General features: G+C 32.2%; 9 protein-coding genes across 10 annotated transcripts; 6 read left to right on the forward strand and 3 right to left on the reverse strand.

Annotated features, from left to right (window-relative positions):
* The first annotated feature begins 660 nt into the window (after positions 1–660).
* On the forward strand, positions 661–2817 carry LOC111424906 (SET domain-containing protein SmydA-8-like). Its single transcript, XM_023058632.2, has 2 exons — positions 661–1898; positions 2521–2817. Exons 1-2 carry the CDS (start codon positions 755–757, stop codon positions 2790–2792), a joined length of 1416 nt encoding a protein of 471 aa, XP_022914400.2. The 5' UTR covers positions 661–754; the 3' UTR covers positions 2793–2817.
* Positions 2818–3259: 442 nt separating this feature from the next.
* On the forward strand, positions 3260–7809 carry LOC111424903 (zinc finger CCCH domain-containing protein 13-like). Its single transcript, XM_023058627.2, has one exon. The coding sequence runs from the start codon at positions 3510–3512 to the stop codon at positions 6711–6713; it is 3204 nt and encodes a 1067-aa protein (XP_022914395.2). The 5' UTR covers positions 3260–3509; the 3' UTR covers positions 6714–7809.
* LOC111424909 (adenylate kinase isoenzyme 6) lies at positions 6714–7396 on the reverse strand. Its single transcript, XM_023058635.2, has 2 exons — positions 7202–7396; positions 6714–7148 (listed from the first exon to the last, which is right to left on the reverse strand). Exons 1-2 carry the CDS (start codon positions 7394–7396, stop codon positions 6813–6815), a joined length of 531 nt encoding a protein of 176 aa, XP_022914403.2. The 3' UTR covers positions 6714–6812.
* On the forward strand, positions 7712–8723 carry LOC111424907 (probable alpha-aspartyl dipeptidase). The gene is made up of 3 exons (XM_023058633.2): positions 7712–7809; positions 7858–8421; positions 8479–8723. Exons 1-3 carry the CDS (start codon positions 7712–7714, stop codon positions 8543–8545), a joined length of 729 nt encoding a protein of 242 aa, XP_022914401.2. The 3' UTR covers positions 8546–8723.
* LOC111424788 (Pre-mRNA-splicing factor SYF1 fand) lies at positions 8719–11484 on the forward strand. The gene is made up of 2 exons (XM_023058475.2): positions 8719–8855; positions 8913–11484. Exons 1-2 carry the CDS (start codon positions 8814–8816, stop codon positions 11427–11429), a joined length of 2559 nt encoding a protein of 852 aa, XP_022914243.1. The 5' UTR covers positions 8719–8813; the 3' UTR covers positions 11430–11484.
* A 289-nt stretch (positions 11485–11773) lies between these two features.
* LOC111424689 (mRNA capping enzyme) lies at positions 11774–15787 on the forward strand. The gene is made up of 6 exons (XM_023058317.2): positions 11774–12551; positions 12614–12686; positions 12743–13121; positions 14828–15240; positions 15298–15488; positions 15551–15787. Exons 1-6 carry the CDS (start codon positions 11942–11944, stop codon positions 15673–15675), a joined length of 1791 nt encoding a protein of 596 aa, XP_022914085.2. The 5' UTR covers positions 11774–11941; the 3' UTR covers positions 15676–15787.
* A 454-nt stretch (positions 15788–16241) lies between these two features.
* Positions 16242–18025, reverse strand: LOC111424690 (beta-lactamase-like protein 2 homolog). Of its 2 annotated transcripts, XM_023058318.2 has the most exons (5): positions 17945–18017; positions 17584–17889; positions 17261–17401; positions 17032–17198; positions 16242–16971 (listed from the first exon to the last, which is right to left on the reverse strand). In XM_023058318.2, the coding sequence occupies exons 3-5, from the start codon at positions 17380–17382 to the stop codon at positions 16394–16396; spliced, it is 867 nt and encodes a 288-aa protein (XP_022914086.2). In that variant the 5' UTR covers positions 17383–17401; positions 17584–17889; positions 17945–18017; the 3' UTR covers positions 16242–16393. The 2 variants fall into 2 exon arrangements, with proteins under 2 accessions (XP_022914086.2, XP_071052846.1); XM_071196745.1 differs by lacking the exon at positions 17584–17889 and having other exon boundaries at positions 17945–18025.
* Positions 18026–18036: 11 nt separating this feature from the next.
* LOC111424691 (protein D2-like) lies at positions 18037–18723 on the forward strand. The gene has a single exon (XM_023058319.2). The coding sequence runs from the start codon at positions 18037–18039 to the stop codon at positions 18649–18651; it is 615 nt and encodes a 204-aa protein (XP_022914087.1). The 3' UTR covers positions 18652–18723.
* A 1296-nt stretch (positions 18724–20019) lies between these two features.
* LOC111424740 (protein D3-like) lies at positions 20020–20814 on the reverse strand. Its single transcript, XM_023058396.2, has 2 exons — positions 20704–20814; positions 20020–20648 (listed from the first exon to the last, which is right to left on the reverse strand). The coding sequence occupies exons 1-2, from the start codon at positions 20776–20778 to the stop codon at positions 20094–20096; spliced, it is 630 nt and encodes a 209-aa protein (XP_022914164.2). The 5' UTR covers positions 20779–20814; the 3' UTR covers positions 20020–20093.
* Between the last annotated feature and the right edge of the window lie 10 nt (positions 20815–20824).

Consider the following 20824-nt stretch of genomic DNA (forward strand, 5'->3'; position numbering starts at 1 on the left):
ATTACCCGACGCAAGAAACTCATTACCTCCTCTCTTTTTCTGTATATCAGTGCTCTTCATTTTCCTTCTTCCCTCTAATATAACAACTTCTGATTTCTCCTCCGCCATTTCTAGTCCTAAATCTCTCATCTTTTCTGAACACAACCCAACGCAATCCAACCTAACTTAACCCAAACTAGTTCCATGAAAACATCAGCATTGAAGATAATTAGATTTCGAGTGATAATCAGACATGCGAATTAAAGAGAAGAATAAATTTTGCATATGCAGTCTTCTAAATATCTTCAAAAGTAACTTGCCAATCTGACTAAAACGAAAAACGTTAGACCTTGGCCACAACAACTTCTAAAAAACATCAAATTGCTTCATGACTTTTCCTATATAAAGCCAATATTGTAGTTTTTGCACAAATAGTACCTCAAGTTGCTTTATTTATAATTAATATTAATTAAATTTAATATTAATTAATAATTTTCCTTTAAGTTATATTTAAATCATCAGAGAATAGTTCCAAGGTCTCAAAACGTGACCAATTTAATAACAAACCGATCGACTATTTTTATATTGAAAATTTCGATCGTTAAAAATAGAACTAAAGGTAAAACAAATAAGTTTTAAAATAATCTCTGTACCTATGGCCGCGTGGTCAAAGATAAAATTTGGAACCACTTAGTGCCAAGATATAGAACGCGGTAGATGCGGTGAAAAAATTGCAGAAAGAATAAAAGTTATAATCGACAAGTTAATTTAAAAAATGTGTGATATCGAAGAAAAAATTCAAAGTTATCTTAAAGAAAAATCGATTTTCTTAGAAAATAAATGTTGGGATATCCGAAAATCTTCTTTGGGTGGTCGAGGAATTTTCGCAAACAGAAACATTTTACCTGGTGAAATCATTTTTATCGATACCCCAATCATAATTGGACCAAGATCAAAAAGTGATTTAGAAGAAATCTGTGTCGTTTGTTTTAAAATTGAAGAATTAAATTTTTGTAAACGCAAATGTGGTTTAAAACTTTGTTTAAAGTGTCAAGACTCAGAACAACACCAAAAAGAATGCGGTTTTATAAATTCACGTAAAAATGGTGTCGATTTAGAAACAACCAAAGATATAACTTTATCTTTAACCCCAATTAGAGCATTATTTTTAAAATTACATTTTCAAAAATTTTTCTTTTACCTAAAATCACATAAACACCCAAAACACAACGTTTTAATTGATAATTTAAAAGACAAAATAAATTTTTCTTTATCAAGCGACGAAGAGATCTTTTTAAAATTAGTATGTTCGGTTTTAGATGCAAACGCATTTGAAGTTTTAATCTCTTCAAATCAAAAACAATCAACCGTTAGAGGTTTATATCCTTTAGGAAGTTTAGCAAATCATAATTGCTCGCCGAATACAACCCACGTTTTCGATAAACACCAAAGAATGATTGCCAGAGCAGCAGTTTTTATTCCAAAAAACACGGAAATTTGTCACTCTTATTCGAGAATCACCTGGGGAACTTTAACAAGAAGATATCATTTACTTAGAACTAAGCACTTTGAGTGTAAATGTTCCCGGTGTCAAGATCCAACTGAATTTGGGACTAATTTAAACGGGATTAAATGTGAAATTTGTAAAAATGTTGTTTTACCAGAACATCCGATTGATTTAAAATCGAAATGGAAATGTTTTTGTTGCAAAGAAGAAGTTTCGGTTGAAAAGATTTCTTTTATAAGTAATATTTTAGGAAGTAATGTAAAAGTTTTTGAGAAAAATGAAGATGTTGAGTTGATTATGAAGTTTTTGGAGAAAATTAAGAAATTGGTTGTGGATAATAACCAAATTTGTGTTGAGTTAAAATACAAATTGATATGGATTTTGGGATACAAACAAGGATATTTTTATGAAGGTATTTATTAGATATTTTGATTTAAAATCAACAAATTATTTATAACCCTTTGGCAAAATTTATAATTACCCACATCAATCCTAACTTATTTACAACTATTTCTTTTTAGTCTTTGGAAAGATACCAAAAAGTTTAGCATCGTTTATTTAATTATTTAAAAAAAAATCTAACAGAGATTTGGCACAACTTATTTAATTGTGTATTCAACAAACAAATTTAATGAAGAAATTAAAACTTTTTTTATTTGGCACGAATTTTAGTTGAAAACAAATCGAAACTAATAAAAAAATCTTGTTAGATTTTTTTCTTTGATCTAAAAATAATTTCTAAAAATAACTTTTCAATTTTAAAAATAGTGAATCATAACCACATAAAAAAATCTGTTACACGAATAAAATTCATTTCGTCAAAATATATGTTTGAGGTCGCAAAATTTATCACTGTCTCGAATACCATGTCAAATATATTTAACTTCTGGAAATGCGTACCTAGATATTTAAAATCGCTTCGTCTCCAAAATAGAGTAACCAGCACGAACACTTATTTACCTATCTTTAAGTAGTACACACTAGTTAACGGGCAAACTAATTTTATCTTATTTACAACTTTACGATGTTAACAGATCTAGCAGAAAATTTACTATGCTATAAAGAAGAGATATGCAAAGATTTATTGGAGTTACTCAAGCTATTAAAAACTGGAATGTGCAAAATGAGAGGGTTATTGCTTTACGAATTATATCAATGCGGAAAAGAAAAGATTAAACGAAAACATACAGAAAATCAAGAAGAAATTAATGCATTATTGAGTGAAGCTGCCGATATTCTCTTGTATGATGTCGACGCACCAGAAGAAGTACAACAATTATGGAATAAAACTGATGTTTTTGATTAATTTAAATAAATTAATTTTTTACCAAGTTTATATTTCTTGTTCCTATCTCAAAAATAATAAAGGAAAATGTTTAGAAGAAAAGAAATAAGTTTTTAGATGTTTATATGCTTTTTTGAAGGAATAAGTTGAATTTCATTCCATTAGTACGTGTAATGAGTAGGTGCATTCCCAAAGATATCGTAATAATTAACTGGTTTATAAGCAAATTAAATAGTTGCAATTAAGATGTTTAGCGTTCCTTCAAGATCACGCACTGAAAATATGCAAAAAATGTTAAAATGTTAAAGTATAACATCTTATAACTTTATCAATGTAAGTAAATATAGACAACCAATTAATCATCGAAATATGATTAATTTATAGCGTTAATTGAAGTATTTCTACTTAATTTATGTTATTAATTAGATTTATTAATTAATTTATTGTTGTTTAAAAAAAGCGCCATCTCTTATTGAAAAACTCAATTAAACCCATTATATCAGTAATAACAACCAAACAAACTAAAATAAACCCAACGTTTACCGACTAAAAGAATCCTTAAAATTAACAAAAATAAACCCTTCAAAAGATGTTAATCGATACTTTCCTTAAAAATATCCTACAAATTTATTAAAACATTAATGAATCGAAGAAAAGCGACTTTTCGCGTCTCATTATGGTAAATTTAACCTCACATTCACTGTTAATCATTAAAGAAATATCGTATATTGTCAAAAAATGTCGAAGCAAGTGAAAAGGAAAATCACGGTAAACCTTACCAGTAGCCAAAAAAGTAAACAAACGGCGAAAACTCGACCGAGTGTTTTTGAACGCTTGGGAACGAAGGCGAGTGCCAAAGAGGTTTGTCATCATTGGTCTCAAAACGGGACGTGTCCTTATGGTAAAAGCTGTAAGTACTCAAATACTCACACTTTGATAAGCCCATCGAAGCAAAGAGCTGCTAAGAAAGAAAGTGAATCAAAAAGACATAAAGATGCTCATAAACGGTTGCATGAAGAGGAATACGATTGGAACCCCGAAGAATTAGAAGACGCAGATCCTGATGATTTAGAAAAGCGTAGGTTGGAGTTACAAAGACAATTGGAGTTGGTTAAAATGGAAAATAAGGTAAAGAAAAAAGAGAAAAAATTAAAAAAGGAAAGTAGCCCCAGTTCAGAAAGTAGTAGTAGTTCAAGTGATTCAAGTTCAAGTAGTGATGAATCAAGTAGCTCAAGTTCTTCATCTGTTGATACAAAGAAGAAGCGTTCAAAAAAGACTAAAAAGCGAGATAGTTCATCAAGCTCAGAATGCGATAAGCGAAAACATAAAATTAAATTAAAACGAACGTCTAAGAGCCAAACTAGAGAAAAAACTAAAAAGCTTATTTCTTCAAAAACATCCTCATCAAAAATTTCGAATAAATCAAACTCTCCTGCACCTAAAATACGTAAATTATCCCAAACACCACCACCAAAAATCAAAACACAACCGATTAAGAAAAAATCTGAATCGCCACGACCAACGAGTAGATCAAGTGATCGAAAAGATAAACATCGTACCCCTTCACCAAAAATCCCTCAAAAAGATAAAGACCGTGAGAAAGATCGTGAACGTGAAAAAGAAAAGGAACGCGAAAAAGACCGCGAACGTGAAAAAGAAAAAGAACGCGAAAAAGACCGCGAACGTGAAAAAGAAAAAGAACGCGAAAAAGACCGCGAAAGAGACCGCCCAAAAATCAACCGAGACAAAGATAAATCCGAATCAATCAAAAAAACCACCAAACAACCATCACCCAAACGAGACCCCATCACAAAATCACAAACAAAACGTAGAGATTCACCCGATTCGACGCATTCAAGAGATCGAAAAATCTCACCAACTCGATCTCGTGGGAGTCGATCAAGCACACGTAGAGACACCCATAAAAACAGCCCATCAAGTAAAGATAACGAAAGAACTTCAAGGGATAGCAGAAAAGATCAAAACAAAAAGGATCGCTCAAGTGATAGAAAACGCACGGAAAAAAGGGATTCAAGAGATCGGGAACGTGAAAGGGAAAGAGAACGCGAACGAAGAATCGCTCGCGAAGAACGTGAAGCAGCCCGTGAAAAAGAACGAGAAGAGGCTTTGGCTAGGTGTCAAGAACGCCAAAGAGAGCGCGAACGTATAAAAGAGTTGCAAAAAAAAGAAGATGAAAGACGTAACAGAGAGCGACGCCGTGCTGGGGATGATCGTGGTTTAGATAAACCACCTAGTGATCGAGTTGAACGATTACTTCCGCTTCCTTCCGAAAGGGTTCCTCCAGCTCGAAAAGAATCGTTAGATAGGGAACGTAATCGTGAACGCCGCGAGCGAACCCCTGAAAATCGGAGAGGTAGAAAATCACCCGAAGAAAGGGGCCACGAAAGAATTGAAAGAGACAAAGAAAGAATTGATCGTTATGATAGAAGTTATGATAGAGAACACGAACGTGAAAGAGAACACGAAAGAGATTATCCCGTTATTCCACGCTTACGAGAAGATATCCGCGAAATTGATAAACATTACGAAAACACTTACGATCGACCACCAAGACACGAAGATGTTCGTTATATAGATGGCCACTACGAAGGTAGAGATGAAAGAATCCCATTGACGGAATACCCAGATGAGCGAAGATCAAGAAGAGAACATTGGGAAGAAATGGAACTCGAACGAGAACGTGAAAGAGAATTAGAACATCGAAGATACAGAGAAGATAGAGGTCAGCATTTAAAAGGTAGAGAATGGCCGGATGAGTACCCAAACGAACAAGAATGGGATCGAACTCGGCGCCCAATCGAATGGGAAACTCGAGATAGTTGGGACGCCAGAGAGCATGAACATATGACTTTAGACGAAGAATGGAGACACTATAATCGATCATTAGATTCTTGGTCGAATGAAGAACGAAGGAGATGGGCGGCGGAATGGCGCGAGAGATCACGCCCGAGAAGTTCAACTTCACACAGAGATGAAGAACCTCATATTCCCAGAAAAGAACCCCCACAACCTCCAATTCGCCCGGAAGTAATCGTCGAACCAAAACCTCACGAACCACCACCGCAACAAGAAAAAAAAGAAACGATTCTTGGAAAACGACCTCCAGAACAACCCTTAGAAGAAGTTGAACCGAAAAAGCCATGCATAAAAGAACCACCCCCAACCACAATCGAAGATGATTTTAGTGAAATTAGCGATGATGCCGATGAAATTTTGGATCGAGTTGAAGAAGTAACCGAAGTTATCGAAGAAAAAAAAGAAGAAATCAAAAAAGAGGATGAAGAACCAATTAAAATTGAACCAACAAAACTCGAAGCGAGTCCAAAACAAACAAGTAGTAAAAAAGAGGAATCCTTAGACGGTGAAAACGCAATGGAATTAGATTTTGAGGAAATTTCTGAAGATGAACTTGAAGAAGGAGGAGGTGTTAAAGGTATTTGCGACGCTTTAGATGTGGATTGGGCTAGTTTGGTTGCTGAATCAAGACCGAGGGTGGTACCAAATACTTCGGCTAAACGCAGATGGGAAAGTCATAATGTTTTGGTTAACTTAGGTGTATCGGTTGAAATGGCCGGTGAAGATTTGGTGAAAGATATTCTTAAAGAACACTCAAATGCGATAAAACAAGAGTCTAAGAATGAATCTAACGACGAGGAGAATAAACCAGAAATTGTTGAAGAAATAAATATATCACATCCTGTTGCTTTAATTCAAGTCTCTGACAGAGAGAATAAATCGATTAGGAAGAGTTTATTTAGCAGTGCTGGATTATATAAAAGAGCTTTATCTGCTAGGAGAGATATTGCAATTAGACGTCATATGTGTAATTTGCCAATTAAAGATAGTTTTGTTGAACCCCCAAAACAACCTGATTCTGAACTTTTTAAGGTTGCTAAAATGCTGTTTGAAAGATGTTTGTAATTCAAACTCAATTTATTTTATTATTAGATTATAATGTGTTCTATATCTTAATGTCTTAATAAATATTAAAAAAATATTTTTCTTTTACTTTAATATATTTTATTGATGAGATGTAACCCAATTATTCAACCAAAAACATATCCTTTGTATGTTATCTTCTAAATGATTTAAATTGCTACTTGTTAATTCATGAACTATTTCTGGATCGTAAGAATTTTTTGCTTCATCTAGAATAACTTGGAAAATTTCACAATCGACATTATCTTCTAATTTTTTCCCCGAGTATCCTTTAGCTGTTAATCGGTCATATAAAGTTGTATTGTCCGTCCTAAGTACAAAAACGATGTCAAACCAACGTTTTGGAAAGAATTCGCAACTGTGGTAATCTAAGATATTTCCTCCTTCTCTCATCGTATCTTCCAAACCATCCATTAACTATAACATAACAAAATTAAAGTTGAATCAATCGAAATTGTGATTCTCATCACTTTATCTTCATCTAAAACAGGACATTGATAAACCTCATCGTATTCTTCTAAACAGTTATTTTCGATTGCAATCTTAGAAATTTCCAACCATTTTAATCCGGTGAGTTCCGATAATTTACTGCATAATGTAGATTTTCCAACACCTGGTGTACCAGTCACTAAAATATTAGGGACAACTCTAGACGGATTTTCCATAATTTTATCAATCCACACGTGTATTTCGAATTTATTTTATAGGTTATATTTATTGTTTGGGGTTATGTTTGATTTGATTGACAGCTGTCAAAGAAAAAATGTTTCGATAAATATTTAATTAACACAATAAAATATTTTAAGCACTATGTGTTTATTTTCTTATTTGTTATCATCTCAAGTGTTCAATTAGATAAAGCCCTATCATAATCCCTCTATTAATCAAATAGTGACATAACCTCACTTATGTGATACATTATCAGAAAATGCATTATAAATGTTTTCTAATTTGCTGATGAAACTAAACGAAACGAAAAAATGGCCGCAAGACAACTTTTATTAATATCTTCATCTCAAGTGCACGGTTATGAATACCTTCAATGTGCAGAAAATGATATCAATAATCTCTTAAGAAAGTAAGTGTTCATATAAAAAAACATATCTGAATTAATATAATTTTGTAGAAATAACGTATCATCCGTATTATTCATTCCTTATGCCTTAAAAGATCATGATAAATACTTGAAAATGGTAAAAAATCCTTTTTTAAAATGGGGCTACCAGGTAGACGGAATTCACAATAGAGAAAATCCTGTTGAAGCTGTACAATCAGCTGAAGCTATATTTATCGGAGGCGGGAATACATTCAGATTATTAAAAGCTCTTTATGATAATAATTTGATTGATATCATTCGTAAAAGAGTCTTTGAACAAGGAATTCCTTACATTGGTAGCAGCGCAGGGACAAATGTGGCTACAAAAAGCATCCACACTACAAATGATATGCCCATTGTTTTCCCTCCAACTTTTGATGCATTAAAATTGGTCCCTTTTAACATCAACCCTCATTATATGGATCATGACGAAAAAAGTACTCATAAAGGTGAAACAAGGGAGGAAAGAATATTACAGTATTTAGAGGAACCACATGCCGCACCTGTTTTAGGGCTAAGAGAAGGAAATTCTTTGTTGGTCGAAGGCAATAACGCCATTTTAAAAGGGGTTACACGAGCAAGATTATTTATGCCGTAAGAAAGGAATTAAGTTTTTTGTATTATTAAGTATTCATTATGTTTTTGTTCCAGGGGAAATGAGGCGAAAGAAATCAGTCCTGAAGCTGATTTAAGCTTTTTAATGAATTTGAATTATTAAACATCTATGTTATTGTATATAAATCAATAAAATTGTTCTATTATAGAAAATGAATTGGAAATTAATTTTAAAAGTGTTTTGAGGTTTTTAATGAATTTGAATTATTAAAACATCTATATTATTTGATATAAATTAATAAAAAATTGTTATTGAAGGTTAAATAAAATTATATTGGCAACACTGTTTCTGGCATTTCTAACCTCTCTATTTTTAGGAACCTAACCTATAAAGGAACGTAAAAAAAACGTTTAATTACTTATTAAAAAGAATGCCTGTAACAGAAACTTTGAAAAAGCTAGAAATAATATTTGTAAGTTTTTTTATATTATTATAATCCAATATTTCTCATTTAAAAATATTAAATTAGACTGATGAAGATCTTCCGTATGAAGAAGAAATACTTCGTAATCCTTATTCAGTAAAACATTGGCTTAGATATATAGATCATAAAAAGAATGGACCTAAACAAGCAATTAACATAATTTATGAAAGAGCACTAAAAGAACTTCCTGGGTCATATAAATTATGGTATAACTATTTAAAAACAAGAAGAAAACAAATAAAAGGTCGTTGCATAATAGATCCCGGTTATGATGAAGTAAACAACGCGTTTGAAAGAGCTTTAGTGTTTATGCACAAAATGCCTAGAATTTGGATGGATTATTGCACCTTTTTAACCGATCAATGTAGGATAACGCGAACACGAAAAGTATTTGATCGGGCTTTAAGAGCTCTTCCAATTACGCAACACCACCGAATATGGCCACTATATTTAGGTTTTATTCGAAAACATGATATCCCAGAGACAGCTGTACGAGTTTTTAGGAGATACTTAAAATTATGTCCCGAAAATACAGAAGAATATGTTGATTATTTAAAAGAAATTGATCGATTAGATGAAGCCGCTGTTCAATTAGCCAAAATAGTTAACAATGAAAATTTCGTTTCTCAACATGGCAAATCAAATCACCAACTTTGGAACGAACTTTGTGATTTAACATCAAAAAATCCCGATTCTGTGCATTCACTGAATGTAGATGCGATTATTCGAGGTGGTTTACGGAGATACACAGATCAATTAGGACATTTATGGAATTCTTTGGCGAATTATTACGTTAGAAGCGGCTTATTTGACCGCGCTAGAGATATTTATGAAGAAGCGGTTCAAACTGTAACTACAGTACGCGATTTTACCCAAGTTTTTGACGCTTACGCTCAATTTGAAGAGTTAAGCTTGTCGAAACGTATGGAACAAGTCGCCGCACTATCAAATCCGACCGAAGAAGACGACGTTGATTTAGAATTGAGGTTAGCGCGATTCGAAAATTTGATGGAACGAAGATTATTACTTCTCAATTCGGTTTTATTGCGACAAAACCCTCACAACGTACAAGAATGGCATAAAAGAGTTAAATTATACGAAGGAAAACCTCACGAAATCATAAACACTTACACAGAATCGATTCAAACGGTTGATCCGAAATTAGCAGTGGGAAAATTGCATACTTTATGGGTGGAATTTGCAAAATTTTATGAAAAAAATCGACAGATTGATGATGCGAGATTAATTTTTGAGAAAGCGACCCAAGTTTCGTTCGTAAAAGTTGAAGATTTAGCGTCCGTTTGGTGTGAATGGGCCGAAATGGAAATTCGTAATGAAAACTACGAAAAAGCTCTTGAATTGATGCATAAAGCGACGGTTTTACCATCCCGCAAAGTTGCTTATCACGACGACAAAGAAACCGTTCAATCTCGGTTGTATAAATCACTTAAAGTTTGGTCAATGTACGCCGATTTGGAAGAAAGTTTCGGTACATTTAAAACATGCAAAGCCGTTTACGACCGAATCTTAGACCTAAAAATTGCAACTCCCCAAATCATAATCAACTACGGATTATTTTTAGAGGAAAATAATTACTTTGAGGAAGCGTTTCGCGCTTATGAAAAAGGAATTTCACTTTTTAAATGGCCGAACGTTTATGATATTTGGACGGTGTATCTAACAAAGTTTTTGAAACGTTATGGAGGAAGCAAATTGGAGCGAGCACGAGATCTTTTCGAACAGTGCTTAGAAAATTGTCCTCAAAAATTTTCAAAACCGCTTTATTTACTTTACGCTAAATTAGAAGAAGAACACGGAATGGCGAGACATGCTATGGCTGTTTATGAGCGTGCCACAAACGCGGTTTTACCAGAAGAAATGTTCGAAGTCTTTAATATTTACATAAAAAGGGCTGCGGAAATTTATGGCGTCCCAAAAACCAGAACAATTTACGAAAAAGCAATCGAAGTCCTCCCAGAAGACAAAACACGCGAAATGTGCCTAAGATTTGCAGAAATGGAAACTAAACTAGGCGAAATTGATCGAGCCAGAGCAATTTATGCTCATTGCAGTCAAATTTGCGATCCCCGCGTTACAATGGACTTCTGGAATATATGGAAAGAATTCGAAGTCCGTCACGGAAACGTAGACACAATGAGAGAAATGTTACGTATTAAACGAAGCGTCCAAGCGATGTATAACACTCAAGTTAATATGATGTCGGCACAAATGTTAAATTCAGCAGGTTCAGTTGCAGGAACCATTGCAGATTTGGCACCAGGCGTTAAAGACGGAATGCGAATGTTAGAAGCTAAAGCTGTTGAAATGGCTGGAACTTCAGGTGTTGGCAAAAGCGGAAATATAATGTTTGTTCGTGGCGAAACACAAGGAAGTAACAATGATAGAGTTGTAAACCCTGATGAGATCAATATCGACGATGACGATAGCGATCAAGAACAAGAAGGTGTTGAAGAAGATGCTGATGTTCCATTGGAACAACAAAGCGTTCCATTAAAAGTTTTTGGAGGTTTAAAGAAAAATAATGAAAATGAAGATGAATAAGTTTTAATTTTTATTGTGTTAAGATAATTGATTATAATAAAATAATTATTTCTTGTTTCCTTTAATTATTGAGCTCTAAACACTTAAAAAAAGCTTAAACTTTAATATTATTTTGACATTTAAAGTTGTATAAAATTTGTGTTACCAACATTATTAAAATAAAATCAATATCCAATAAGATACGGTTAATAATTAAAATAAAATTAAAAAAAAATTCGGATATAAATTGTATTCAATCACAATTTGTTATTTAACTAATAAGCCTAATTTTATTTAAAAAAATTATTCCCAAAAAGACCGTTGCCAACGTAATAAAGTAGAATCACAATCAACTAACGGCAAACTTCACATTCATCTCCTGTCACTTCGATATGTTAAAGAAAATCCTTTACAAGTAATTAATACATAAAAATAAACCAAATGTAACTGATACGTATATTAATTAACAATTTCTGTGCATTTTAATTATAATTAAAAGCCTTAAATAAGTGAAAAAGTGTAGTCTTATTAAAATGAGTGGTAGTAGGTCAGGTAGACAAAATCGTGGTCCCGTCCCAAACAGATGGTTAAAATGTCCCAGAAGGGCTACTGATCTTATTGTGGACAAATTTCTAGCATTTAAAACCCCTCTCGATCATAACTTTGACAACCTGGTGCCATTGGAATGTAGATTTCCGCCTCAATTCATATTCGATTTTGCTAAATTGAGGAAGTTAAAACTCGGTCTTTGGATTGATTTAACGAATACAACGAGGTTTTACAACAGTGATGAGGTTAAAAATCAAGATTGTCGCTACACAAAACTACAATGTAGAGGATTTGGAGAAACTCCAAGCAAAGAACAAACAGCTTTGTTCATTAAAATTGTTCATAAATTTATTGCTCAGCACCCTTTACACTTTGTTGCTGTTCATTGTACTCACGGATTTAACAGAAGTGGGTTTTTAATTGTTAGTTATTTGGTCGAAGAAATGGATTTCGATATACAAGTTGCTTTAGAAATGTTTTCTAAAGTTAGACCTCCCGGTATTTATAAACAGGAATATTTGGACGAATTATATAGAAGGTATGGTCAAAAAGACGATGAAGTTCCTCAAGTTACTTCGATGCCAGATTGGTGTGGTAATACATTATTTTTTTTAGTTTATGAGTAAAAAAATAACATTTTTTTTTCTTTTAATAAGATGAAGACGAACAAGATGACTATTATAGAGAAACTCCCGATTTTAATGCTCCCACTTCTTCAAATTCAACACCGTAATTAATTAATTAATAATTAATCCCACTTCTTTTTATTATATTTCTCTTTTTAGTATGAATAATCAAAATCATCGACGAAAAAATGGGAGGATTCCAGTTTTCATGGAAGGCATACCTGGTGTAAAAGTCTTTGATGAGCAACCGAAAGCATTGGAACTCCAAAGAAAAGTTCAAAGGATGTGTAATTGGGGAAAAAAGGGCTTTCCAGGATGCCAACCTGTTTCGATGGATATGGATAATATTCATTTATTGCATAAGAAACCTTACCGAGTGTCTTGGAAAGCAGATGGAGTTCGTTACATGATGTTAATTGATGGGGAAGATGAAGTGTACTTTTTTGATAGAGATCATAGTATTTTTAAGGTTACAGGAGTCAGATTTGTTTATAGAAAGAATTTAATGCAACATTTACAAAATACTTTAATTGATGGGGTTAGTATTGATTATTTTATTAAAAAAAGTTAGTTCTAGTCTAATATAATACTAATATACTATAATAATAATCACAAGCCTGCAAAAATTAATTTCATAAAAAACTTTTTAGATTATTTATGGTGATCTAACAGTTTTGAAAGGTGCTGAATCTGAAAATGAGTTTTTTTTCAATCACCCACCATGGTATGAATATGACTGTTATTTTTCCTCTTGTGAGTAACACCTGGATTCCCTCAATGAAGTGACCAGCACTAGTCACCCATCATACTGACATTCCAACTACCCTGATATCTCCTCTCCATGACCTTAATATCCTGATGAAAACGTTCACGCTATTTACTGGTACTACCCAAGTTTTCAGGGAAAAAATTCAAATAAGAATGTAGAAAGTTAACTTTTATGCTCATCAGTCAGCCCATTTTTTTGAGGTTTTCTTTTAGTTTTTCCTCTGAAAAGTGTAGAAGTTATGTGCAGAGGCGTTGAAAGCAGTCACCAGTGTTGTGTAAAGTTTTGACGAATTGTTTCATGATATTTGTTGGGTTGGCCATACTTTTTTCCTTGCTCTGCTGTCCCATTCACAAACGCCCAAAACTTTGAGATCGCCACAAATTTTCCAGTTATGATCTGTATATTTAATTTTATTTAGTACCTTTTTCAAATTCTCGTAATTTTCTTTGAGGTGTACATAATGTCTTAGAGGAAGAGAGGCACATGTTGTAACTATTGAAGAATCAATGAATATCCTTCATTTATCAGCTTTGTATTCAATTCCAAACTTTTGAACCAAACACAATAGTAGACTAACTCGCCTTCTTGTTTGAAATAGTCAGTAAATTCACGATTTCTAAATCTGTACTGATAAAAAGATGTTCCAGCAGCCAGTAGCTTTTTTCTTTTAATCTAGAACCCAAGAGTTCAGCATTCTTTTTGGTAAGTCCCAAATCTCTCACCAAATCATCAAGCTCAGATTGAGCAAAAGTTGTGGGGTGGCATAATCTGAAGGATCACTAGAGATCATCTCACCTAGCGTTGGTGGAGGCTGAGGTACAGGCACATCTGATCCATGAGCTACAGGTCGCATTGCAGAAGGAAAGTTGTGGTACACGATATCTCTTTTATTCTTAGAGTTATAGCCATTAAAATCACATAACACACTTTTTTGCCCATAATTTGTCCTGGTCCCCAAGTCTCACACCGATATAGGAGTAATACACTTTCCTAACTGTAATGTCGTGCCTGTCTGTAATGTTCCTCTGGTGTTTTTTAATGACAAGTTGTTGACACGAGCGGAAACAACACACAAATGAGCGCGTAAAAGTGTGTTTGTATTGAAATGAATCAGACAAGTGGGGTACTGAGGATGATTCATTCATGACAGGATGAGAGTACAACTTAAAATTTGTGAGACATCCAAAAATAAATTAAATTTGCGAAAAAACTAAGGGTGATGAAAATTTTTCATTATTTTTCCCGGATTCAGCACCCAAAAATTAATAAAGATCGCCTTTCAGTTTTAAAAAAGGTTTTTCATCGAAAAAGAGCCGTCTTTAGAGACGTACAGCTAAATCCAAATGTTTCTAGATCTAGTATTAATTATATCTATGACCACTGATATTTATATTTAAATATACTGATGTAGTAAATAGATAGTATTAATACCACGGCTTAAAAATATTTCGAGGTTTAACTATAGTGTTTTTCAGGAAATGGTTATAGATAAAGTTAAAGATGAAAGAATTCCTAGATTCTTAGTTTATGATATAATAATGTTTGATGGTAAAGATATTGGGGTAAAATCGTTTTACCCTGAACGTTTACAATTCATAGAATATGAAGTGGTTAATCCAAGATACTGGGCGATTGAAAAAGGATTAATCAAAAAAGATTTGGAACCGTTTAGTGTAAGAAAAAAAGAATTTTGGCCGATTACTCAAGCAGTAAGCTTGTTGGGCGAAAAATTTGCGAAGAGTTTATCTCACGAACCTGACGGATTAATTTTTCAACCATCAAAAGAACCGTATGTTACTGGTCAATGTGACGAAGTTCTTAAATGGAAACCTTTAGAATTAAATTCAGTTGATTTTCGATTAAAACTGACTAGAAAAGGAGGAGAAGGGTTTGAAATAATTTATTTCTGAATTTATCTAAGTATATATCATTTTCTTTTTTATAGGCTTGTAACAAAAACAGTTGGTGAGTTGTATGTGGGCCAATTTGATAGACCTTTTGCACATATGAAATATACACGTACCCTTCAAGATTTGGATAATAAAATAATTGAATGTAAATTTGAAGATGGTGTGTGGAAATTCATGAGGGAACGTACTGATAAATCATTTCCAAACAGTTACAACACTGCAAAAAGTATTAAATCTGATTGCAAAAATTACGTTAAAAGAAGTAATTACCATTCTTTTTTTTTTTAGGTGTTTGTCAAAGTATAAAAAATCCTGTAACAAAAGATCGTCTAATTGACTTCATAAATAATCATAGATTCGATGATGATTGTGAGAAAATGCCGCCGCCCTCTAAAAGAGTACGTCGCACATGACGTTATTTATTTTCCCTTACAACGTACAATTATCGATATTTAATTATAATATTGTTTTTACTGAAATGTATTGATAAAAATTGAAATTAAACGATCATGAACCTTATTAAAATGTGATTTATTTTCTAAAATCAACCATAACCACATCTTATACAGAATGCATCTGAATGACTGCAACAAACTTCAAGCGGTGATTCTTTAGTGAATTTTAAGGGTATTTTGATATATGAACCATGGGCGACTTCGACTCCCCTAAGGAGCTACACCCCTCCAAAAATGACGGAAAATTTTGGTTTAATTTTTTTTTCTCAAAAACCATAAACGCTAGGAAAATGAAATTTGGGGGATATGTTTAACTCATAATAGGGCACGTTTTGACCCTATTTGTACTTTCAACCGCCCCTTCTAAACTACTACACTATACCAAGAACTAGAAACATTTGGGATTTTAGTTTTAGGTCTAGTGTTAGTTCTAGTGATAGTGCTAGTGTAGAACTAGAACAAACACTAGACCTTTAATTAAATTAATATTTAAATTTAATTTTTAATATAATTAAACAATCATGAACCTTATTAAAATGTGATTTATTTTCTAAAATCAACCATAACCACATCTTATATACACAAATAAAACTGAATTAACATTATAATAAAATAAATTATTTATTAGAAGTAATACTTATTGAATTATTTAAACAGAATTAGGCCGTTTATGTTATTACATTTTTGATTGCTCGATGTATTGATAATTCCCATCAATTTCCTTCACTTTTTTCTCTCTAACCAATTTTGTTAAATGATGTTGAACATTGTAAGCGGCTGCTAAATACAATTCTTTAGGGGTTTCAATGTAAATCGCCTCCACCAATTGCATAGGTGTATATTTTCGTTTAGGTTCGGTAGTTAAGACACTAATTATTTGATTTTCTCGTTGTTTTCTATGATCTATGTAATATTGAATTTTTTCAATAGGCTCATGAATGATATTTCCATGTCCAGGATAAATAATTGATGGCTGAATATCCAAAATACTCTCTAATGAATTCATATAATCGTATAAATCCTCAAAAACAGCTGTTCCTTCACCCAGAATACAATCGCAACTAAATACGGCGTTATCTTCAAGTAGATGAAGCACAACATGGTCTGTTGTATGTCCTGGGGTGTGAACAATTCGTATAGTAGCTCCTTCAACTTCAAATTCTTGACCATCTTTCAAAAAATCAAAGGAAATGTTATTTGGAAGCTCTTCAACTTTAACATCAGTTCTTGGATATTTCCAAACTTGACAATATTCTATAATTTTTAAAAGAATTTTATTAAAAGTCGAATTTAAGGTTATTTATTTATTCTTACTCGTATGTTCCTTTATTTGCATAACATCAGAAACACCCCCAATGTGGTCATGATGCCAATGTGATATAAATATATGAGCCAAATCAATTCCATTTTGTTTAAGAACCGATTTAAGATGATTTATGTATTGTGGTACATCAGCATCGCCAGTATCTAATAAAATTCGCCTTGAAAAGAAAATATTTACAATAAGTTAATGCACTATAATTAGATGTTCAAAGATAAATACCTTTTTCCTGTTCCAATAATGTAGGTGTTAGTACCTTGGAGAGTCATAGGCCCAGGATTTGCTCCAAGAACTCGGATAATTCTTGGGGAAAGTCTGCTTACACTTGGTATCACAGCTGCCATTCTTAATAATGTTATAAACCTAAAAATTTATGCTTATTTCAACCTAAACATGTTTATTTTTCATTCAATTTTACATTATTATTAAAAAAACAAAGTGACGTTTTAAACGTCAAAAATTGTAACTTTAGGTTATGTTGACATGTCATCGTTATGTAATTTAAATAAATCTATATTAACTGGCAAAGTAAATTTATTACTTACAAATTTGACAAGAAATATAAACTAGAAGAAAGATAAACTCCACTTAATAGGATTAAATTTCTTGTAGTATGCTTTTCGATTGCCCGAAATATAGAGCTAAGATTGCATCTGAGCGAAGTTTATATGTAAATCAGTCCGAGTGGAAAAAAGGCCGACTCATTCATTACTGATATTGCTAATAAAGATTGAAATTATTACTATACCGGTTTAAACCGACGTTGGAGGTCAAGACTTGATCTTAAATGAGGAATAATCTTAATTTAGTCGATTTGCTTTGATTTATAAGTTATTTTTAAAATAATTTCACTAAAATATTTATTTAATTTAAATAAAAAGATAGATAGTTACTATAACAACATACCCCTTCTTTTTTTATAACAAACTTTCTATCAACGGATCAAACACAGTTTCTCTTTGTCAAATCGTTTTTATCCAGGTAATACCTTTATAAAGATGTTAATTCGCGCAACGATACTCCTCATAGTTACTTTATTAGCACGTTATTCATCAACAACGGATATAACATCGTTGATGGAGAAAGGCGGTGTAGTTCCGGATGTTATAGACACAGCCCCGAAGACCAGTTTAGAAGTCCTCTACGCAAATAACGTGAAAGTAGACGGTGGAAATGAATTAACGCCAACGAAGGTTAAAGATGTACCTAATGTTAAATGGCAAGCAGAAGAAGGTTCATATTATACTTTAATTATGACCGACCCAGATGCTCCAAGTAGGACAAATCCAAAAATGAGGGAGTGGCATCATTGGTTGGTTGGAAATATTCCCGGAAATGATATTAAGAAAGGTACGACTTTATCGGAATATATCGGATCTGCTCCACCGAAAGATTCCGGTTTGCATCGTTATGTTTTGTTGGTGTTTAAACAACCCGGGAAGGTTGAATTTTCTGAAGATAAATTGACTAATAAGAGTGGAAAGGGGCGAGGAAAATTCAATACTAAATCATTCGCCCAAAAATATAATTTAGGAAATCCCATCGCCGGAAATTTTTTTAAAGCTCAATGGGATAATTACGTGCCTACAATTTATAAACAATTAAGTGGTTAAAAGTTTTATCTATCTGTTTATTGGAGATGTTATGAAAGAATTAAAAATCATTTTTTGATCATAAAAGTAAAATTTGTATTATTTAACCCCAAAATTTGAGATGACATTTCAAACGTCAAAAAAAAATATAAAACATAACCTTAACATAAAATTAGTAATTTGAAAATATGCAACAAATAAATAAAAATTTATTCGTATTTATTTAAATATTATATAATTTTAGTTTCAAAAACAAATTTATCTTATTGATTTTTTTGGGACAGCCAAAAATGTTGTTATTGCTTCCTTTGGAATAACAAGAAAGAATTATTTGAGTATATCTCAAAATTTTAACGGAATTCGAGACTATGTTATCGTAAACATTAAGAAACAACAACGGATTATTCACTTATGTTTATAGTTTAAACAGACACAATAAGGATGACCTCATAAGAGAGTTAAACGTGAGTAGGATATTGCTCTTTAATAAAGGATTAAAGGTCGATGTTGAAACTACGACGTTTATATTTTAAAGTTTCTTATTTTTAGCATATTGTAAATTATAATAAACACTAAACAAGAAGAAATTAAAACATAACAAAATAGTACTATAAATATTCATTCACTGAATTGTAAAATTAAGATAAAGTGCTTAAAAAACGATTTATTTGGGTCTAAAAACCTAGTTGATTAGATCCTAAACAAATTTCATAAACAGAATGATGCAGTGGATTTTGTTCAGAGGTTATCATAGAAGAAAGAACAAATTTTTTAGCTATTTTATAAACAAACTATTTTGTCTTGACTCCCTTACTAATAAATTCCTTAGTATGGAGTAAAAACGAGAAAAAAGTAAACAATAATAGTAACATGTGATAAAAACGTGACATCCTCGTTGTGGATGTCTTTAGCGGATGCGAGTCCAATGTTACAAGAGATAACGATGTTTATGTTCATTGAGGGTCGTTAAAATAAAAATGAAGGTAATCCCAGTTCATCACAAGAATTCACAAGTCCATTAAAAACATGTTAAAAATTTTAATGAGTTAAATTATAAATAAAGTACAAGAATAAGCATATTTATTGCATTAGGCTGATGTCCTGATCTCGTAAAGGAATTTTTTTTTGATAACGGCGTGGTTTAAAGTACACTTTGACTAACTGCGCATTTTGATTACGTTTTCCAAGTTAAAACAGAAAAGATCAAAGTTTCATTCCCAATGTTATTTGAAGATGATCTTAACAAGGATATTTAGAAGATAAAAATGTTTATAAATAACTGGACCATTTTTAACCTGTTATTTATAACCTATCTAACAAAAAGATTTTTGAATATGTTCAAAAATATTTAATCCAAAAATATGATTTTAATTAAATTAAAGCGCCATCTATCGTATAATTACTTTATTATATAAAGAAAACTGTTTTAATCCTGCACCAATTATAATTTTTGTAAATAACATTTATTGCTTTTCTACAAGGCTATTAATAATTTTATTCCTTTCATCAACGTACGAATCCCATTGTGCTTTATAAAAGTTCCCTGCGATCGCTTCTCCTAAATCGTATTTCTTAATAAATTTCCTCAAATTGAAGTTTAATCGATGCGATCGTGATAATTTTTCGGTTCTTGGTTCATCAAAAGTAAATTTCTCTTTTTGTTTGAACAATAAAAATATGTATCTATGCAAACCAGTTCCTTTCGGCGGCCCAGAGCCTAAATACTCAGTTATTGTATCGGCATTTTCAAAGTTTCCATTCAAAATGTTGCCGATTAACCAATGATTTACTTCTCTAAATGTGTGGTTATCTCTACTTGGCGCATCTGGATCAACCATCGCCAAAGTGTAATAAACATCTTGTTCAGGTTCAAATTTTATTGTTGGTGGATCTTTTACTTGGGTAGGAGTTAATTCTTCTCCTAAATTAACCTCTTCTCCACCTGAATAGGTTATGATTAATTTTTTATCGGGTGATTTGTCGATTACATCGGGAATTATTTCTTCTTGCTCAAATTTCTATGGAATTTTATTAATAGTTTTATAAGTAAAAGGAGTTGTTTGAAATACTTACTGTCTTAATCATGTTTGTGTTAGCTGTTGAAAAGAAAACTAAAAGAAATAAAAGTGATATGATTTGCGTATGCATGTTGGTCGTTGTAGTTTAAAATACTGTTTAATTTACTTTACCTTGT

Source organism: Onthophagus taurus, chromosome 6 (assembly GCF_036711975.1).
Source record: "Onthophagus taurus isolate NC chromosome 6, IU_Otau_3.0, whole genome shotgun sequence".
Classification (NCBI taxonomy): domain Eukaryota; kingdom Metazoa; phylum Arthropoda; class Insecta; order Coleoptera; family Scarabaeidae; genus Onthophagus; species Onthophagus taurus.